General features: G+C 35.4%; 2 protein-coding genes across 3 annotated transcripts in view; one reads left to right on the top strand and one right to left on the bottom strand.

Moving 5' to 3' along the window:
- Positions 1-14,727, bottom strand: part of LOC111051300 — a 58,425-nt gene extending 43,698 nt beyond the window's left edge. For both annotated transcript variants that reach the window (XM_022337781.2, XM_022337782.2), the window contains exons 1-2: positions 14,635-14,727; positions 8,846-9,073 (exon numbers count right to left, since the gene is read on the bottom strand). In XM_022337781.2, coding sequence (XP_022193473.1) covers positions 8,846-8,993 — 148 coding nt within the window. In that variant the 5' untranslated portion in view covers positions 8,994-9,073; positions 14,635-14,727. The remainder of the gene's footprint in view (positions 1-8,845; positions 9,074-14,634) is intronic.
- Positions 3,545-6,486, top strand: LOC111051107 (flotillin-2). The gene is made up of 2 exons (XM_022337536.2): positions 3,545-4,362; positions 5,285-6,486. Exons 1-2 carry the CDS (start codon positions 3,707-3,709, stop codon positions 5,802-5,804), a joined length of 1,176 nt encoding a protein of 391 aa, XP_022193228.2. The 5' UTR covers positions 3,545-3,706; the 3' UTR covers positions 5,805-6,486.
- Positions 14,728-20,407: the final 5,680 nt, after the last annotated feature.

The raw sequence follows: 20,407 nt of genomic DNA, 5'->3' as shown, positions 1-20,407 counted from the left end.
AGCGCTTTGACAGCTGGAGGAATTTGGCTGGTGAGTCGATTCACTTCGCCCGTCACCCTATCGCTGCCACCGAGGATGACGATCTCGTCTATTTTGGAGAGCGGTGCACTGATCTCTGCGGCTATTTTCGGCAGCGCCTCCAGAACTAGATGAGTGATGGCTGCGTCTCCGAACTTCTTGTAAGCTTCGGCCTTCAGACGCATCCTCTCCGCTTCCGCCAGCCCTGTTCGCTTCGAATACTCCGCTTGGGCGGCTCCTATCTTCTGAATCGCTTCACCATCCCCAGCCGCAGTTTCCAGGGTTTCATTCCGTTTTCCATCCCCTAACGTCTCCAGTTTATAACCTTCAGCATCCGCTTTCAACATCACTTCCGTTTTTAACACCTTTGTATTCTTCTCTATCTCCATTTCCTCCACCTCGATCATCTTCTTCCTCTCCACAACATCTATCCCCAACTGTTCCAACCTGATATCTTGGGTTATTTTTGCCGCCTGTAATTCGTATGCAAGATCAGCTTCAGCCCGTGCTTTCTGTACTTCTTTATCGAATAAAAACTTCTCCAACGAAAACATCCTCTTACTATTCTCAATCTTCGTGGAACATTCGTAGGTTATATTTTCGGATTCTTTCAAGCATTCAGCTTCCCTTACTGCAGCGTCTCTCTCACACTCAGCCACCCTGATAGCTGCATCTCTTTTCACGTTGGCGATATCAGTTTTTCCCAATGACCCCAAGTAGCTTATCTGATCGGTGATGTCTCTGATGGTGAACGACAATATCTCGATGCCCATTTTTGCAACGTCGGGTGCCGCCACCTCCATAACCATCTGAGCGAATCTACTGCGATCTTTGTAAGACTCCTCAACCGTTAGCGTGGCCAGAATCGCTCTCAAATGTCCCTCCAACGTTGAAGTGATCGTTCGCCTGATCATAGCTACTGATTTAGTCAAGAAATGCTCGGCAGCTATCGGTAGCATCTCTTTCGAACTCATTATCTTGCATTGTGCCACTCCCGATGCCGAAATTTGTACACCAAGTGCTGTTTCAGCAGACTGACACTGTAAATGCGCTGTTATAATGCCTAGCGACATTTTTTGGATTTTGTGTGCACATCTCCACGCCCATACCCAACCACCCACAACATACTTAACCTTCCGCTTACCACAGAAACCTCCCGATTTCACAAGAACTTCGTTTGGTCCGATGGTGTGGATATTTCCCATTTTTACGGCTTCATATTAAACTTCTCATGTTAAAACTGATAAAATCTTGACAGAAACTTAATAACTCTTAACGAATACAATACGATCTCAAATAAATACAATCTCAAAGAATACCATATTGGAAAATTATAAAAACTCTTTGTTTTTGTAAAAAAGTCTCTTGACTTTGAATTTGTCTGAATCACATATGTTTCGACAGACCACATCATTAGATTACGTAGAACAGCTGAAGTCCCATTGACTATGATTTACAACGAACATTGAGATCAAGTGAAATCTTCAACGAAACTCAGTCGGTGACAATGAGTGCACTGGCAATATTGATAACATCTGAATATTCCCATTCTGTGCCAATATGATTGTGATACTGTGATAATATATTGTGAGTTGGGTCAATGCACGGTATTTAGATGAAAACGGTAGGGGTCATGAAATGTGTGCGCAGTGGCCAGCCACCTAGATTGCGTCATCACCACCAACATATAAAACATTTAAAAAGTTAACATATAAAACATTTAATTATAAATTCCATGTAAGCTTCATCCCGTTTTTGTAGTGACTTGTAGACGGGGAAAGTAGAGACTGGCGGCCAGTGATTTATCATTACGTCACTTCCCATAAATTTCCATTCAGGCAAATTTTTAGTGAATGACAAATTAGTGAAAGTGCCGCAATGAAAAGCACCAATTTTCTTTTAAAATGCTTGAAATAAGAATAAATCATACACCGTTTTGATTGAGTTTGATATGGCTGGATATGTCTGTGGTGGATAGATAAAGTGATAGATATTATATTTTAATATCAATAGAGTTTATTCTGTTTGTGTACAGAGTGGTGTATATCATATTAATAAGTTCAAGACTGTAAACTTCTGCATGATATAAACTGCACAAGACTACACAAAGCATTCTCAAGCACGCGAGTCATCTTCCTTGATATAGTACACTATGGAGTGGACAGTTTAATAGAACACAATTCACCCTCGTACATCAGAGCTGTACTTCATAATAATTGGTATTCACCCAATAACGCAGAGATTCCCTAATGAACGTTCTAGTAAAGCAAGAAATAATCTTCAATACAATACCTAAGCGAATATATTATTTCTTTGTTCAATAATTTTAAAATGAGATTGAGCAATACATAATGTTGAGAAAGCATTATTTATTAATCATTCAATTCTTAGGGTCTCGGTCCCCAAAATTCTCATTACCCACTCAACTACAAATACAACTCTATTAACAACCACTTAATTTCTTGAACGAGCATTCTCTCAAAGACATGTTGTTCAAATTTGCTCCGTTGAGTAAACTTGATTCAAGTATCAATGTAATCGCTCCTCTAATCGTCATCTCTCATAAATAACAGCTGTGCTCTTTCTTTCACTGTACTTGATAATAAACATAAATACTACAGTGGTATTTTTATTACTTTCCTTGCCCTTTTACCATAGGTGAGGAAAGTATTGCTTTCCGAAAAAATCTGGTGTGGCGCACTCACACAACTTTCCTTGCCGTTATGAGAATTGCTAGTGTTCTCGCGCATCTCAAGTCTACTTATAAACAAAGATCTGAGCCAGCTTGTGACAGGACAATAACGCTGGAGACATACGAGGTCTGCTATCTCTCCATAGTGAATGATTTAATAGAATCAACAGTTGCCAACAGTTTGCAATTGGATAATCACATTTTCTCGAATTTCGAGCTTATTTTTAAATTTTAGGTGAAAATGTTACTGAACATTAATTGCAGAGATTTTCATGCTCAATCTTTTCCACTTGGAATTTTTTGTTCAAATTGTATCTTAAGCCTGATAATTGGGAATCTTAAATGTCATCACGTTCTTACAAATTAAACGAGCGCTTACCCTACGATTTTGATCAAATTCATAACTAAAATAGTTATTGATAAGCTCTATCAACTGCCGCAAGTCCCATATCTGTAAAAATTTCAGGAGCTCCGCCCCATCTATGCAAAGTTTGATTTTAGATTTCCGATTGTCAGATCTCAGATATAATTTAAATGAAAAATTTCTAGTGGAAACGATTGAGCATAGACATCTCTTCAATTAATGTCCAGTAACATTTTCATCCAAAATTGAAAATAAGCTTGAAATTTGAGAAAATGTAATTATTCAATTGCAAATTGTTGGCAACTGTTGATTCTATTAAATCATCCACTATGAAGAGATAGCAGATCTCGTGTGTATCCAGCGTTATTGACCTGTCACCAGCTGGCTCAGATCTTTGACTTGAAATGCGCGTTTACACTAGCGTCAGGTGATCAATTTTCATAACGGGAAGGAAGTTGTGTGAGCGCGCCACACCAGATTTTTATTGTATACATACCACACCATACGGTCGAAGAATAAATAGTGTGAGATAACCTAAAAAATTCAAACGAAAGTAACCTTTTCATAACATTGGTACATAACCTTCAAGGTTTATTAAGGGAAATTTGGAAATTTGTCAACCGAAGTTGTCGATGGGTAATTTCTACACGACAGGCCCCAACAGAGTGATGGTTTTATACGGCGGTTGCTGTGGCAAGAAGACCAAAGTGAAGTACATAATAGGCGGATGGACTTGGAAGTGGGCTGCAGCAGAGAAAATTAATTACATTCCACTAGAAATAATAAGCGCTCGTTTAATTTGTAAAAACGTGATGACAGCAATGGGAGTTCCAATTACGGCAACCGGATTGGCTCACTTTAAAGTGATGAGTGCAAGGGAAATGTTGCCTATAGCTGCCGAGAGTTTTCTGGGGAAATCTAAGGAACAAATCCGCCACACAATAAAATTAACATTGGAAGGACACCTGCGAGCAATTCTGGCCACGTTAACTGTGGAAGAGATTTTCAAAGAGCGCTACCGATTTGTGGATCTAGTGCTGGAGATTGCCAAACCCGACGTGGCTAAAATGGGTATTGAGATCGTGTCGTTCACGATCAATGAGTTGAGGGATGAGAATATGTACATGCAGTCTCTGGGGAGGAAGCATGTAGCTGTTGTGAAGAGTGCGGCTGCTATCAGAGCGGCCGAGTGCGAGAGAGATGCCTGCAAAGCCGAGGCTGAGTGCCACAGGGAGACAGTGGAGGCTTGTATGCTAGCAAGGCTGATATCGCGAAGAGAAAGGAAAAGGTAAACCTTGTATGAATCATGAAATAGATCAACTTTGCTTCTTGAAACTGATAGATATAGTAGGAATATAAGTTTGTAATAGAATAGAGTGTTTTCGACTTATAGTAGATACGGTATATTTTTAGGGAAGTAATCATGAGGGTTGCTTTTTGAAGTGAGTGCGAGATTGAATATAATTAGCGCAAATAATAATATAATAATAGAATTAATGAATTTTGTTTTGTGTATTTATTTATTTATTGTACAAAATACTATAATCATAATATAATTATGACATTGAAGAAAAAACTAGGCTGAGCCTGTACTATTTAACAAAATGTGTAGCACTGAATAAGTAACATTACTACTGAAATTTGAAATCGCTTCTTGAATCTTGGCTTTCAATTCTTCCATTGTTACAGAATTGAAAGCTAACATTCGAGAAGCGATTTCAAAATCTAGTGGTAATGTTACGTCAAACCATGAACAATGTGATGAAGAGACTACAGGAATGTTTGCGTAGAAAAGGAATAGACCTGCAAGATGTCATCTTCAAGAAATAAATGTTACGGTATTATTTATTCTGAAATGGCATCATTTTTACTATTGAATGATATGAAAAACTCAATTTAAAGATTTGTCCTACTTGAAAATATTTAACTTTCAAAATTTCCCGTTTCTCTGAAACACTGTGTATTATGTAGTGTGCTGTTAATGAATAAATGGATGGGTGGAACAAATAATATTTGAACAAGAAATGAATGAATTGAGTGAGTGAGTGGGAAGAATGGGTGGAAATGTATGTTGATAAACATGATGAGTGCATTCCTATAATCTGTGTCATTTTTAATAAGTAGATTTGGTTTACAAAGAAATAAATTATTGGTTCTCCATATTGTTTCATTCATTGTTGGTTTCTCCATATTTTATTGTTTGTTTGCAGATGTATGCTTGAAAAGATGGTTTACGAACAGCAAATAAACCGAGCAAAAGCAGACGTGGATCTCGCTTACGAGCTGCAAGTCATCCGAGTGAAACAGGAGATCGAAAAAGAAACGAAGAAAATTGATGTAATTGAAAGACAGAAAATGGTCGAAATAGAGAACAAAGAAGTGGTGAAAACAGAAAAAATATTGTTATCCGAGGTTCAACTTTTAGCTGCAGCTGAGAGTTATAAGATTCAAACAATCGCCGAAGGGAAAAGAATTGAGTCAATTAAACTGGCTGAGGCGGAAAGTGAGAGAATTCGTCGGATTGGATTATCCATGGCTGAAGCGTCGGAGAAATTGGGAAAGGCAACTGCGTTGAATATGAAATTGAAGGCCGAGGCTTATAAGAAATTCGGTCGAGCTGCGTTGCAAAATATCGCGTTGAACGCTATTCCAAAGATAGCAGCCGAGGCTTGTTATCCTCTATCAAACGTGGCCAACATTGTGATGCTTGATAGTGGGGAAGTTGCTTGAAATCCTGTTAGAATTTCAACGGTTCCTACGTTATTAAAGCAGTTCATGAAAGTGATTTATTTTTATGACGTTAACGCTTTCGAAAAACACAATAATATTGATGAGCATTGAACTCGTTTGGGAATATTAGATGTTTTGACCAAAAATAATACATTCAACTACAAAAAATACCTGATTTTTTCCAATAATATTTCAGTCGAGGTATAACTTATAACAGTTACAATGCTTTAATATTTTCTACAATTGTACAAAAACTAGGTCTAATTTTGTAATATATTTAATTCCAGTACATTGCAACCCTGATATGGAAGACTTTGCGTTGATTGTTGTTCACTTTATCTAGTTGAGAAAGTTATATATCAGAATGAAAAAAATATATAATATGCTCAAAACCTATATTTGGGCAGTTCCTCCCTATCAAGCCTGTGCACACCACTGCAGTTTGCATGAAGGCGACGATTTCAACCATTTAACCAAGGGTAAAAAGTTTTCTCGTCGCTGTGATATGAACAAAGAAAACTTTGTCTATGGCTTCAGACAGATGAGACGTTATACTTCTCTGTTTTATGTCCCACATTGCATTCATTAATCCCAAAAAGCAATAATATGTCGGGTGAAACACAGATTTGAGTATACATTTTATGTGATCCCTACATGAATTCCATTAAAGATTCTTTCAGTCTATAAATCCCTTACTTATTACATTTGTTTGTCAAATCGGTTGGTTAATGAATATCGAGTGTGAGCATAATACAGTCATCGGTACCGGTAGTCAAGTATGGTAGTCAAGTTGCATTATGATGCAATGTTTTCATGGAATGATCATTTATTCTCCTGAATAACGTTATGGTACCATATTCATCGGTCATCATCCTTTATTCATTATTATTAAGTATGTTTGATCTTTAAATTATTAATCGATTAATATATTGAGGCCTATAACACAACCATTACGTATCATAAAAATCTGGTGTGGCGCACTCACACAACTTTCTTTGCCGTTATGAAAATTGATCACCTGACGCTAGTGTTCCCGCGCATCTCAAGTCTACTATTCAAAGATTTGATTGCCAGCTGGTGACAGGGCAATAACGCTGGAGACACACATGAGGTCTGCTATCTCTTCATAGTGACTGATTAATAGAATCAACAATAATTTGCAATTGAATAATCACATTTTCTCGAATTTAAAGCTTATTTTCAATTTTAGGTGAAAATGTTACTGGACATTAATTGTAGAGATTTTCATGCTCAAACTACTCCACTTGATTTTTTTTGTTTAAATTGTATCTGAAGGCTGATAATTGGGAATTTAAAATCGAACTTTGCATTGATGGGGCGGAGCTCCTGACATTTTTACAGATATGGGACGAAAAACCCTGTTTTTGACAACATTTTCGCCATTTTATTTCCGCCATATTGAATTGCATTTGATCGAAATTGTTCGTGTCGGATTCTTATAGTGAAAGGACCTTAAGTTCCAAATTTCAAGTCATTCCGTTAATTGGGAGATGAGATATCGTGTACACAGACGCACATACACTCATACATACACACACACACATACAGACCAATACCCAAAAACCACTTTTTTGGATTCATGGGACCTTCAAACGTATAGAAATTTAGAAATTGGGGTACCTTAATTTTTTTCGGAAAGCAATACTTTCCTTACCTATGGTAATATGGCAAGGAAAGTAAAAATATTCATGAATTATTGCTATCCCTTGTTAATTCTTCCCAAATAAAGTGCAAAGAATCTCTTAGAAAAATTAAAGAGGACGAGACCTTTCAAAGCTCACTTCCCTAGCATTTTTGTTCAGAAGTCATTGCTCTAAATAAGATTGCTAACCGTTGTTCTGTTGAGTAGCTTTTAGCGCCATTTGAAACTTGCCTCTTTATTAATGTCCCGGGACATTAGGGACATTCTAAAATGCTTTTGTACACGCTTGCTGCTGTTTGAGCCCTCAGCCACTCAAATGAATTGCTGCTGAGTGGAGAGTGATGAAAAAATGTTTATCATCAGAAAATGATTAATAAAGTCATCTCCTTGTTGGAGAGACATTAAAACTCAAATAAATTCTTGGCAATATCTTCATATTATGTGCTAATGGACAACTCTGCTCTTTGGAGAGTTCATCACAATAGTCGAAAGCAGTCGTTGGGTCATGTCAGAGACTCTGAAATTGATCAGTTGCGATCTGAAAACTCTGACACCAGACCTGAACCAGCCAGGTCACTCAATATTATTATTATTATTATTATCAATAGTTCATAATAAAGCACAATAGTTGTTGACATTGTGATGAGATTTCATTATAGTTAAAGTCATAATAATTTTAAGACTAGTTTGCTTTGTTTGCCTAGTAATCGGGAACTGTAATGATCACTTTCTGCTACTGACTATCGAATACTAATTATTGACTAATATCTGGTTTCTAGGAAACTTATTGATCTGATAAACCATGAAACCTATTGAATTGATGGTTCATTAGATTCAACGAGTATCCTAGGAACCAGTCTTCCAATTCGGGAGCTCTACGGCTGATAATAATAATAATCACAATTTATTTCTGGTTATACAGTATATCTGAGCTTCACTCAATCAGAGAAAAGTACCAGAATTCATTCTTACTTATTTGAGAAAATATAACATTAACAATGGAGAAGTAACGACAATTCATTTGCCAAAAAAGAATTATCAGTGAAAATTATTGTTGATAGTACTAGCCTGTGAGCAGAAACGGTTCTTGAGGTTATATATATGGGTTTCACCCTATCAGAAAAAATACCAAAATTTATTGTAAATTGTTTACAAAAATATAACATTAACAACGAAAGAGTATCAACAGTCTATTTTCCAAAATGGAGGATAATCAATGATATTTTTTCAACATATCTTTTGAAAATGTTACTGTTTAGAATTTGTGGGAAGAGCAGTTCTGGGCTAAGCCCGATGCTCTCTCATAGTCATTGCTATTACTATAATTTGCTATGGATTTGTAATTTTATTAATGAATGAATAAATAAATATTACTGACCTGTGGGCAACAAGGGCTCCTGCGCCGCACAAAGGGCACAATCGGCGAAGGCGTAGCCAGGAGGGGGTGACGTGGCGGGGGCCACGCGACATGCTATGACACGCGGATCCCCCCCGATCATGCAGCTTGCATCGGTGCACAGCATCATGTGTGTCTCTCTCTCTCTCTCCTTGTCACTCTCCTTCTCAGTCCCTGCACGTCAACCAGCTACTTGTCTCATCTCATCATCTGTCAACAATTGAGAGAAGTTATAGTATTAATAGCCTTGATCGTTTTTGAAATAAATTATGAGAATCTTTCGATATGGATTCACATACTTTATGAGAATAAATTATAATTGGAAGAGATAAGTAATTGAGGACCTTATTCACAATCCTATACTATTAAACGAGCAATTTATGTTTATATGTTTGTATTTCACCGGATCTCGAAAACGGCTCTAACGATTCTCTCGAAATTCAGAACATAGTAGGTTTATAATATAAAAATTCGATTGCACTAGGTCTCTTCCCTGGGAAAAATCGCTGAAGGACATTAAAAGGATATATTCATCCTTGGAAAAACAGCTGATAATTTCGTTGTTTGTTGATGATGGAAGTGAGTGAGCGAGTGCATGTGTGTGGAACTGAGACAAAATTATGACTCCGCTGTTAAACTCTTGTAATCATTCAATCAGGTACTTAGTGCTGGTTGTACAAGAGCAGGTTGAATTTCAATCCTGATTTATTCCAGTAGAACCAATCTGATAAGCTATTTTTTTGAAATGGTCTTCTCTGATTTGGATTAAAATTTAACATACTTTTGTGAGAGAGATTTTTGCATTCCTCTGGGAATTAATCTCAATCCACTGTGATTAGGTAGAACCTTTCTTTATGAACTATAAATATATTATAATTTCTTCTTTCGTAATAAATTTTATATGTTTTTGTACTCCAGAGCGGAGCTCGGTACCCCGATATTATCTGTTTGAACGGAGAAAGATCAGCTGTTGGTTCAAACCTGGAATGAAACAAGTTATGGTAAATGTGACCGTGCCTACATGCAATGTTAGATTAGCGTTTAATATAGATTCACCCTGATGTATTAAATCATCTTAAACGGGATAACTTTATGTCAATTTTCACGTAAATAAATTTATGACAGATAGATATTGTTTCTCGGTTAATGACTTAATGACTTCATGTTGATGTATTCTGCATACAAAAATCTTCCAGAGGTGCGAGATTTTCTAAACTAGGTAGCTGAATATTAAAAGTTAGCAGGCCTACTAATACATTCTAGAAGACCTTGTATATAACTTAAGGAATCACTGTTATTGATTTAGCCGTTACATTGGCACATCACCTTTAATATTAATGAATTGAACCAATGTACCTAGATTACATTCTAGGTACCTTGAATTGAACTATGACGATCGTCATTATAACAACATATAATTTGTAACTCTATCAATGAAACTAACGTATTGTATTGCATTCAGACAACAATTAGTCTACAGTAGACCTACTCTATTACAACTCTTACATGTACCACCTACTCAATGAAGGACTAAAGAGGACCAAACCCCTTTTTTAACGCCAAAATAAATCCTATACATCTTTATTTTTGCTACATCAAGCGTTAGAAATTAAGCCAAAATTGCGTTTTCCTGCATGGCATTTTCGAAATTTCCTGTTAAAGAACCAGCTTTCGGCCGGAATTTCTGTATAATACCACCGGATACTGTGTGTATTACCGCCGGAACTGCAGCAGTGACTACCTCAGGGATCACTAGGCCCATATGTTCCTGTGGGTGATACCACTACAACGCAAGCTAAACTTCTCTGTTAGGCTTTTTCAAACAAACAATAACGTTCTTTGAATGATTATAGAACAATTGAAGCACTATGCATTTTGGGACTTTTTCTATCCTATCTTCAGGTGAAAATTCGAAATAAATAAACATCATTATTGACTGATTCAAGATTATTAAAACATAATTTGTTGTTTATAGAAATATTATATTTCAAGGTTTTTAATGTTATAATGTTCATATTATAATTTTAATAAGTCAACAGTGATGTTCATTTATTTTGAATTTTCACCTGGATATGGGAGTAAGTCCTGGAATTTATATAGTGCTTTCAATCGATTTTAATGGTTTTATAATGTTAGAGGTTTATTGTATTTTAAAAAGAAGTAAAAGGTTTTTTGAAAAAGCTGTACTATTTCCTCTCCATTTGTATTATCTTTATATTAGTTAATAGCCGATTAATTTATCTATTACTGCCAATGAATAATTGTGATTTTTATAATAATTGCTCTGACATCCGGTATTACAAAAAGCTTTGAAAATTAGAAATCAGAACTGTTATACTGTATCACGATTAATGACCAAGTTGCCCAAGCCGCTTATATATTCTACAAGCCTAAACGAAGCTTGACAAACATCATCTGTTTGACATAATATGATTGTTTAATCTGATAGAATTTATAAGGACGGCAATAAATCGTACGTCCAAAAATCGATGAGTGTATAACTAGACTAGTCGCGGTGAAGATGTCGGTTTCGATCGATACCACTGATCAGCTGCAAATAATAAAAACATTTGAATGTCATCCAGGTGAACGGAAATCGAGACTTAACCTTACTGATCATACCCACATGCTTTGCAATGGGTGTTTGTGTTACATGAAGGTCGCGATCGCGACTTACATTGAGATCTGTAAATCGTTCTGTTCGTAACCTGAAATCGACGGAGTACTACGTTTCAAACACAGCCAACTGATTGAAATAGCTCATCAAAAACGAACATAGAGGTTTCATTTCAGATCTCTAAGGAAGGGTTCCAGGGTAGTTTCTGAGGTAAGCCCTAGACCCTAGAGTATTTCTATACCCTCAACACAATTCTTCTTGATGGTAATCAAGACTTCAATACCGAAGGCAATTGATCCTGCAAAATCAAGTGACGAAGCAGTGTGTGATATCTTGACCTCAACCCTCAACCTTTGGAAAACATCAACTTTTTATTACAAATTTTGGAGAGAAATAGTACAGGCTCAGCCTAGTTTTTCCTTCAATGTCATAATTATGTTATGACATAGTTATGATTGTAGTATTCTGTACAATAAATGAATAAATAAAGTCTGGATCCTCCATTGTATTCAAATTGAAGTACCATTATTCTATGTATTCTTCCGGAATATTATCAACGATAGTTGTTTTTGAAACGTTTTCAGAAGTTTCTAATTCAGTAATTATAAATAAATACGATAATTTTCAAATGCAGTATTGATAGCTAAAAGTTTGTATCAAGTGGTTTCCAGTCATTGGCAAAAATGATGTTGCTCTGTTGAATATCAAGCCGTAAATCATGTAGCTGTTTAATGAGCCTTGAAATCAATTTTACAGATTGCAGTAAGAACTTCGGGAAGAGTTTCCATTCAATTTCACAATAAAAGTAGCTAATCGAGATCTGATCTTGGCAAGGAACCATCCAAGACTCGTTTAGTGCCTTAAGGGAGGGAATGGAGGGATGAAATTCTGTTCCAATGATGATAATAAATTAGTGAAGCATGTTGCTTTTGCTGGATAAATTATTCAGAATTAATTCCAGGGTCTCGTCTCGTTACAGTGAGAAACAAGTCCACTTCCATAAAATATGTTTTCCTTCTTCTCTTTCTTCTCCTTATATACTTTACTTCTTTCCTCTCCTTAATAAAAATATCAAGAAGATGAAGAGTAAAACCAAGGGAGAAGTAATTTTTTGCATTCTCTTTTTCCTTCCCCTATATAATTTTTTTTTCAATCCAGTAATTTTTCCAACCTCTCTTATTTCTCCCCCGAATTCATTCTCATATACTTGTTAAAAAAACATATATTAGAGCTCCATTGTATATCCATACTTTTTCACTGTTAAACTTAAACTTGAACACTTTTGAAGTGAAAATGCACTTACTTTTGTAGTGACGATCGTTTCGACCTGTTGTTGGTCATCATCAGACTGTGGGAATTTACTCAGATCAAAATCTGATTGATCTGAATGTATTAGAGATCTGATATTGCCCTCTATGAATTGAAGAAACATGTCTTATACAGATAAACTTGAAATTTGAGAACAAAAGTGTAGGCTATTCATTGTGTTTTTGCGCAGCCTATGTTATCACCGTATCTTATATTATTATTTCTAGTTTCTGTCAATAAAATTGGTAAAAGTCTGTCAATGACTCGAAAACTGTTTCAGTACCTATTCCTCCTAACTATCCATATACCGTGGACCTAATGGGATAGGAACGCAATTCCTTGTCTTGTTCGGATTTAATAGTAGGGTTATCAAAACTCTATGCATGCCATTCAAGCAAGCAACAAACCTTAAGTTTTGTTCAATTTTGAACTACTATTCACGTGTAACAGATTAACTTATTTCGTGATTCAATCATGATAATATTTAAATATCATTTTTTCAAAAAGTAGTCCAATATTCTACTTGAAACTTCTGTTATTAAATCTATTTTTTACATTATACGCTATACATACCGGTATTGAATTACATCACATATTACATATCTTACGCATTACATATTATAATGTGCTACAGAACGATTGAAAATTTATCCAACGAAAACCCCAGTTTTACTCTCAGTCAAGTGTTCTACAATCGGGCCAAAAATTCAGTGGGAGAGATATAATCGCATGTTATCCTTTCACAAGATAAGTTCAAACTCCACAATTTGTTTGCACAATGTGTAATTATTACTATTATTATCGTCATCGTGAAACCGCATAATCATCTTTATAATTGTTGATTATTCTTCAATTCCCACTCTTCAGTTTTTACATTTTTAAATTTCATAGGACAATAATTTCTATTCTTAATTACTATAATTGACAAAGATTTGAAGAAGCACATTATTTATTATATTCTGTTATCTTCGTGGATAACCTATTCTAGTAGTAATCTATTCTAATCTAATCCATTCAGAAGTGAATGAAAGAGAACATAAGTCAAGGAACATATCCCATGAATTGCGCTTATCGGGAAAAATGAGTGCAATTTAATGAGAATACTATGATTATTCAAATAAACTAGTAGTTCTGTGAACAGTAGACCTCACGCAGTATTCTCATCCATAAGTAGGCCCTACCTGATTGAAACTATAGACCTTATGGAAATACAGCAATAGACTGGCTTCTCCACACATCTGTGTAATCACTTGTCAGCTGATTTATGATGAATAATTCTATAGTCTGATTTTTACTCTAATATTGGCGTATGAAGGAGGCTCCTTTTCCCTTTTATAATATTATTATCCTAGGAATGCAAAATTTCCAAATCCTTGTAACAACGCGCAATTTAAAAGGAACATACTTGTCAAATTTCATGAAAATCTATTACCGCGTTTCGCCGTAAATGCGCAACATATAAACATTTAAACATTAAGAGAAACGCCAAACCGTCAACTTGAATCTTAGACCTCACTTCGCTCGGTCAATAAGAGTTACTGGCCAAATTACAACTTTTCCACATACAAGATTAATATTGGGGTGCGTTTTTCAATATTCAATTAGAATTCAATTTGAACGGAAATTTATTTCATTTCTGAGAATGAATATTTTTTATTCAATATTTGAAAGAAGTTATCCTATATGAAATAATTTGACTAATGTATCTTATACATATTATATAAAAACTACCGGCCAAAATTAAACGGATTTCCCCAGCAAGCATAATATTCGTGTTTGTTTTTCCATAGCTGGAACGAAAGGTTACCTATCGAATAAAAAAAAAACTAAAAATGATGCTACTCACTTTGCCGGTTTATGATGGTGTATGGTCCGCTGTATTAGGGCCGGAACATTGAGGACGCAATCTAGTGTGTTACGATGAGTCGCACAAGGCTGACTGGAAAATCGGAAAAGCCAGCTTCAGGGTATGAATGCAACCCTCCCCTCCCTCCTGGCAAACCCCCACCTCATGTCCGTGGGGTATTTTGGTGGGGGGAAACTTCTGCAGGGGGTCCGCAGCAGCCCTTACCCATTCCCCAACCCTTCTCACCCGACCATGCACAACTGAAAATACGTATACCTACCCCATGCTGTCAAGGGTTCCAGCTTCCACAGTAATGTTCGGATATTTGCAACGGAGACTGATGGTGTATTTTCACCATCTTATGGAGAGCATCCACTTCACATACATGTAGAGGAATAGGAGTTGGCAGCATAGGGAAAATTATCCTACTCTCTCAGCGTAGGCTATATACTATGTTGAGTAAACAGTTTGGAATAAGAAAAATTATAAATTTTTCTCTACAACTCTACATGACCAAGCTCCTAAATTTTTCTAGAAGTAGAATTTCAAGAGAAAAAATTAGAGAAAATTTTTCTCGTTTTTTCTTTGAGACTCACAAAGTAGAAGGAATTAAACTTTCTTCTCTGTGTGAGACTACAATATAAAGACGTTATATACAGAGTGTTTCTAAAACAGAACGACAAACTTCGTGATTGGTTCCCTTACATAAAGAAAAAGTTTTAGTTAACTTGGATCCTACAATGCTTTGTTGGTGAGACGAAAATTTTGGATGATTTCACAGCTTTCTCGAAATTTTTCATTTTATAAATTTGTGGCGGCTTCATGAGGGTAATAAAATGGTAAATTCTAATGTGAAATTAGCTGAAAATCAAATAAACCTACCTAGTTGAAAGTATATATTAGGACTAACTCAATGATTGTGGTTGATGAGGTTTCCTAATTCTGATTTATAAGGTTTGGGTTCTGAAGCGAGAAAAAAAAGCGCGACAGAAACGCTACCAAAACCATGACAAGTCTATTCCAGCCGTATTCAATGATTCAATCTTCAATAAAAAATCTCCCAATTCAATAATAATTTTTGAGATAACGAGAAAAATATGCTGAAGACGTAATTTTCAATTTAAAATAGACATAATTCTATAACTAGAATAGTCATTGTTTAACGGATTTTTTTCAATCAATGAGAATTGAAGATGTGTGCTCTTTTCTGTTTCCTTTTAATTCTGATTTATGAGATTTGAGTTCTGTAAAGAGAAAAAAGCGCGACGGAACCGCGACCAAAATTATCTGGAGTCTATTCCGCCCGTATAGTTGAGCCTTAGCTGTTCATATCAGAGGTCATCATAATATCATTACCCACGCAAGAGAAGAAGAAAAACAGAAAATGACTAACGATTACCAGATAGAACGACTTCAGGAAGTATAGAATTCATAGCAGCTATTAGTTCTTCAATGTTGTTATCCATCACGAACTGCTTACTATTAAATCACATTTTTGTTACTAAATAGAACGACTAGCAATCAAATTTCTTCAATAAATGAATTTATTCACTTACTGTGACAACAAGATCTTCCAACGAGATCGTAGTCTATGAAAATGGCGAACCTGACGAAAGTTCTCGTTGTCACAGTAAGTGAATAAATTCATTTTTTAAAGAAATTTGACTACTAGTCGTTTAAATAATTAGTGTTCTCTGTCAATGTTAGTCAAATAATAGCAGTTCGCAGTCTATTACTTGAACTGAAACAATCAGATACCAAGAATTGGATTTCCCAAAGATTTCCGATTTAGCACAGAAAAAACTTGGTGGATTCAGTGTAAGAAGACAACTGAGTAATCTCTATATACAAGACTCTTCACGTCCAAAACTCCCCTTGAGGGAATTTTTTTGTTCCACACATGACCAAAACAATAAAACCTGACGTGGCAAACAAAGACAAGAAATGAGGTAAGGTCAGCACTAACTACCTACCATGAGTACATACTATGTTTCTCAGTGAAAATTCCCCCGAGATGTGTTTCTTTCTTATCTCATTCCTTTCTTTTCTTGTTTGCTTACTTTGTTTTATTTTTCAACCGGTACTGTGTATGTTTTGTTTTGGTATTCAGTGGGGTATACTTTGTCTGTAACGAGCTACATATTTGCAGAGACTGGAAGCAATTTGTAGTTTCAATAACTTTTCAAAATTACGGTAACGAAGAATCACGAAGAATGCTATCATCTTGATATAAAAAATATTAAATCAATTTGTAGTATGAATTATAATCCATATAATAAATACTATTTATTATTATTTCTCCAGGGCAAATGACCTAACTATTTTATAATTGACAGTCTATATTATAGATATTTCTAGACGAGAAAAAAAAGGCATAGGAAGGTCAGAGTGAAGCTTTAAAATAAATAAAAAGGTATAGTAATTATATCAAATAATAAAATTATGTTATTCATTCATGATCCATTATTGAATTTTATCATATAAATTCATAATTATATTCATTAATATTCATAATGATGATTGATGAATGATAAAGTAACAGGAGTCAATGTTCAATTACCGGTAGCTACTTATAAAATTCTTCAATCCAATCTACCAAGGGCCATAATTATTATGAGAGTGAAATTGAGTATGATAAGGCTATAAATATATGAGGATGAGGTGGATAGACAGAGTGGAGGCTGATCTGCAGGAGAGGGGTTGGTGACACGGGGAGGAGATGGACAGGTTTTTGTGGAGGAGACGGCTGAAGGAGGGAAATGCCGACCCCATATGATTGGGATAAGGCGTTGCCAAAGAAGAAGAAGAAGGTTATAAATCATAGAAATAATCAAATCAAAGATAAGGATTCTCAAAGTTCAAGTACAGATAACTTGAGAATGTTCTTTTAAAAATCAGTATAAAACTTTACAATGTATAAAACTTTTAAAGCTATTCAACTGCGGTAAGAATTAAGTAAATGTGAAACAAGTAATAAGTGTCTTTCTATTGGAGGGTAGAAAATATGCATATTCATGAATATGGAAATCAACTAGTGAAAATAATAATATTTATAGAAATTATAATAATAGACTGAGAAATTCTACCGTTTTCTTGATTAGATAATTATATTTTCAATGAGAATTCAATAAATTGATGAAATGATCGATAGATATTAGCATAAAAGCTTTAACCTTGAAGTCATTTATCATTGGAACAGATAGGATGATAAAATATATGAAAAAATCACGCTGTCGAGATGAATTTATACAAGAAAGCTACTTTTTTAAAGAAATCAATTAAACTGGAAAACTGAGCTCATCTTCTGGTAAACGCGCTTCACAAGAAACTATCATCAACTCAAAGTATCTAACTAACAAAATAACACTGAATAGTTTTAAATATATTAATTCTCAGCAGCATTCCAACAGTAGACCTGAGGACTCGACTATATAAATGTCAGTCTATATTCGATACCGTACATATTTCTAGACGAGACGAAAAAAGGCATAGGAAGGTCAGCGTCAGAGTGAAGCTATACCATGATAATATAATGTAGAACTACAACAAACTTATCGATTGCGCTTCAGTGAGGCACCAGGTACAGAACTCTACACGTTTGCACTGTATTATTCTCAGTTTTATTATTATTCTTGCGGCCTTCACCTTGGTCCTTGAGAAAGGGATTTTTGATTGAAAAAGAAAACGGTAGCGCATGATGTTCTCAAGAACAAGAGAATATCTGCGAGATTGGAAAGTAAGCCGTTTAAGAAATATTTAAAAAAATCCATAGCGAATATCTCAATATGCCTACTACATTATTCATATCTGGAATAATTTGTGAGGAACCAAAATATGATTATTTCAATAGAGTACAGTAATATATAGAGTCTAGAATGTTAAGAGCCAATTTTCGAATTTTATAGGAGGGGCAAGCGATTTCTTCTTTATTACTTTCATCTATTACATTTTTTCTCACTCCTACCCTATTAAAATGTAGTAAATTAATTTTTGTAAAAAAACTGCAATAAAATATACAACGAAAATCAAATCTATAGTTATTCTCTGGAGAGGTGGTGAGTACCCGTACCTACATAGTTTTCATCTATATATATAAAAGTGAAATGGCACTCACTCACTGACTGACTGACTCACTCACTCACTCACTCGCAGAACTAAAAATCTACCGGACCAAAAACGTTCAAATTTGGTAGGTATGGCCCTTTAGAGGCGCACTAAGAAATCTTTTGGCAATATTTTAACTCTAAGGGTTGTTTTTAAGGGTTTAAAGTTCGTCTTTTAGCATGTATATTCTTCTTCTCCCAATCTCTTAATAATTATAATTGAAATTTCCATATTATATGTTACTATAGAACTATAATCTAGATAGAGTACCTCTTCGAAACAGTTGTTAACTGGCAACTAAATTAATAATTTTGTCAGATTGGCATTAAATTGAGTTGACTTTGTTAGGTTGGCACCAAGTTGAAGATTTAAATGCATTTATCGCGGAAAAATTGATTGGGCACTGCTACTTCAATCCTGGGAATATTATATTACTAGCCGTCAGGCTCGCTTCGCTCGCCATATCCGTTTAGCCAGACGTTTAGTCTGGACCCCGACTGGATTGTCCTAACATATGATAAAAATTCTCAAATGAAAAATGCAGGCGAACAAAGCGAGGTCCAGGGGGCGGAGCCCCCTGGCTAGACGGATATGGCGAGCGAAGCGAGCCTGACGGCTAGTATGAATATATTTGTGACTTAATTACTTTCCTTGTCCTACTACCATAGGTAAGGAAAGTATTGCTTTCCAAAAAAAATTAAGGTACCCCAATTTCAAGTTTTCTATACGTTTCAAGGTCCCCTGAGTCCAAAAACATGATTTTTGGGTATTGGTCTGTGTGTGTGTATGTGTGTGTGTGTGTGTATGTGTGTGTGTGTGTATGTCTGTGAACACGATAACTCCATTCCTAATTAACCGATCGACTTGAAATTTCAAACTTGAGGTCCCTATACCATGAGGACCCGACAATAAGAGATTCAATAAAATTCAATTCAAGATGGCGGAAAAAATGGCGGATAATTACTAAAAAACCATGTTTTTCACGTTTTTGTCGAAAATGGCTCTAACGATTTTCTTCAAATTTATATCATGGATAGCTATTTATAAGCCCCATCAACTAGCATAAGTCTCATTTCTGGGAAAATTTCAGGAGCTCCGTAATATTCTTGAGAAAAATGGCGGAAAATGACTAAAAAACCATGTTTTTCACGGTTTTCTCGAAAACGGCTCCAACGATTTTCTTCAAATTTATACCATGGATAGCTATTTTTAAGCCCTATCAACTGGCATAAGTTTCATTTCTGGGAAAATTTCAGGAGCTCCGTAATATTCTTGAGAAAAATGGCTGATAATGACTAAAAATCCATGTTTTTCACCGTTTTCTCGAAAACTGCTCTAACGATTTACTTCAAATTCAAGTCATGTATAGCTATTCATAAGTCCTATCAAATGACATGAGTTTTTTCCTTGGAAAATTGCAGGAGCTCCGTAATATTCTTGAGAAAAATGGCGGATAATTACTAAAAAACCATGTTTTTCACGATTTTTTCAAAATAACTTGACCGATTTTTTTCAAATTCATACTCTGTATAGTTATTTATCAGCTCTATTATCTGGCATGAGTCTCCTTTCTGGGAAACTAATGGGGGGTCCACCCCATCCTTGAGAAATGGACTTTGTAACCTCCTTCTCGTGCATGAGGTAGGTAGGTAGAGCAGTTCATAAAAAG

The sequence above is a fragment of the Nilaparvata lugens genome, chromosome 7, assembly GCF_014356525.2.
Source record: "Nilaparvata lugens isolate BPH chromosome 7, ASM1435652v1, whole genome shotgun sequence".
NCBI classification, from domain to species: domain Eukaryota; kingdom Metazoa; phylum Arthropoda; class Insecta; order Hemiptera; family Delphacidae; genus Nilaparvata; species Nilaparvata lugens.
The sequence above is the reverse complement of the archived record's forward strand: the minus strand, read 5'-3'. Positions and strand labels throughout refer to the sequence as shown.

What these genes read in the sequence shown, in the direction of transcription:
- LOC111051107 (XM_022337536.2), top strand. Translation starts at nt 3,707, where the DNA reads ATGGGTAATTTCTACACGACAGGCCCCAACAGAGTGATGGTTTTATAC. An exon ending in TCGCGAAGAGAAAGGAAAAG is followed by an intron (nt 4,363 to 5,284) that starts GTAAACCTTGTA and finishes GTTTGTTTGCAG; the next exon opens with ATGTATGCTTGAAAAGATGG.